This window comes from Apis dorsata, unplaced genomic scaffold, assembly GCF_000469605.1.
Source record: "Apis dorsata unplaced genomic scaffold, Apis dorsata 1.3 scaffold_149, whole genome shotgun sequence".
Taxonomy (NCBI): domain Eukaryota; kingdom Metazoa; phylum Arthropoda; class Insecta; order Hymenoptera; family Apidae; genus Apis; species Apis dorsata.
The window spans coordinates 1266597-1267792 of record NW_006263440.1 but is presented as its reverse complement, the minus strand read 5'-3'; the positions used below and the strand labels follow the sequence as shown (position 1 = coordinate 1267792).

Genomic DNA, 1196 nt, shown 5'->3' with positions numbered 1-1196 from the left:
GCTGAATCAAGGGAGGGTGGGAGGGAGGAGAAACTTAGCCGCTGTGAAACATTAATTGTCGGAATGAACCGAGGCGCTCGTTTCATGAATAAGTGGTTGTCTAACTGCGGACAAAAGAGAGAAGGGAATCGGGAGGGAAAGAGACGCGGAGGATCTGGAAGAATAGGCTCCAGGACATAGCCGGTGGTGAATATGTTTTATTCAAAACCGTTCTCCCTCATCCTCTTTCTGCTACTCTGCGCAAGAATTCAAGGGGGGGAAAGGAAAAAAGAAAAAAGGAAAAGGAAGAGATCGCGCCACTGCCATTTCACGCTACCTGTCGTTTAACCGTCGTTTAACAATGTATAATTTGATCGTTTATTTACCATGGAAATGTAGTATTCGTATTAAATACCATTGCTGTTTCCCTTTTAGAGGATCCTCTGAATAAGCAAGCTCGGCTGCATGCATACAAGGCACATGCATACCGGAATTATAAACGCCGAGTTTAGCCGGGTAATGCTACTTGCCGAGATAGGAACAAATTGCCAGTGTATTTATACAAATTTTATCACCTCGAAATTCGTTTGTTACTCGTTAATGTTGCACCATCCCGACCTATCGCGAAAGTTTGGCCTGGTTTCGAGCTTCGAGCAAAGATTTTCCAATTTTACGAATCCGAAAAACTATCACGAACTATCAATGTAACAATTGGATGCAATTATTCCTATATTATTAAACGCACATCGAACAAAAAAACGCACGAATTTCAACGATCACGAGTTTCCTCGATGCCACGCTCATCATTCGTGAAAATTGAAATTCCACCTTATCCATCATTCGAGTAAACAAGATCGTTAAAACGAGATCCACGACCCCTTTTTTCCCTCCCGAATAAAAAACTCGGGATATCCCATTGTTCTCGGCCACCCTTAGCCACGCTAATTCCCATTTTCCAGAAAAATAACGATCATCCCCTAACGATGAACCCCAGAATTCCCTTTTCAAAATCGTACGCGTTGCACAACACAACGTATACAATCGTAATATACTTGTGATTGATGAGCCGATCGCGTGCCCCCCTTCCCCCCCTTTTTTTTTTGCTTCAGGTTCTGACAGCAAGATGTCCGATGTTGATGGACAACCGTATACAACGTTATTGTACAGCAACGGACCCGGATACACGCAGCCAAGGAATATTTTACGAGAGGCTGGCA

At 43.5% G+C, this 1196-nt stretch overlaps 1 protein-coding gene across 2 annotated transcripts in view; it reads left to right on the top strand.

Annotated features, from left to right (window-relative positions):
- Positions 1–1196, top strand: part of LOC102677613 (alkaline phosphatase-like) — a 159507-nt gene that overhangs the window by 152112 nt on the left and 6199 nt on the right. For both annotated transcript variants that reach the window (XM_031509421.1, XM_006613454.2), the window contains one exon: positions 1089–1195. In XM_031509421.1, coding sequence (XP_031365281.1) covers positions 1089–1195 — 107 coding nt within the window. The remainder of the gene's footprint in view (positions 1–1088; position 1196) is intronic.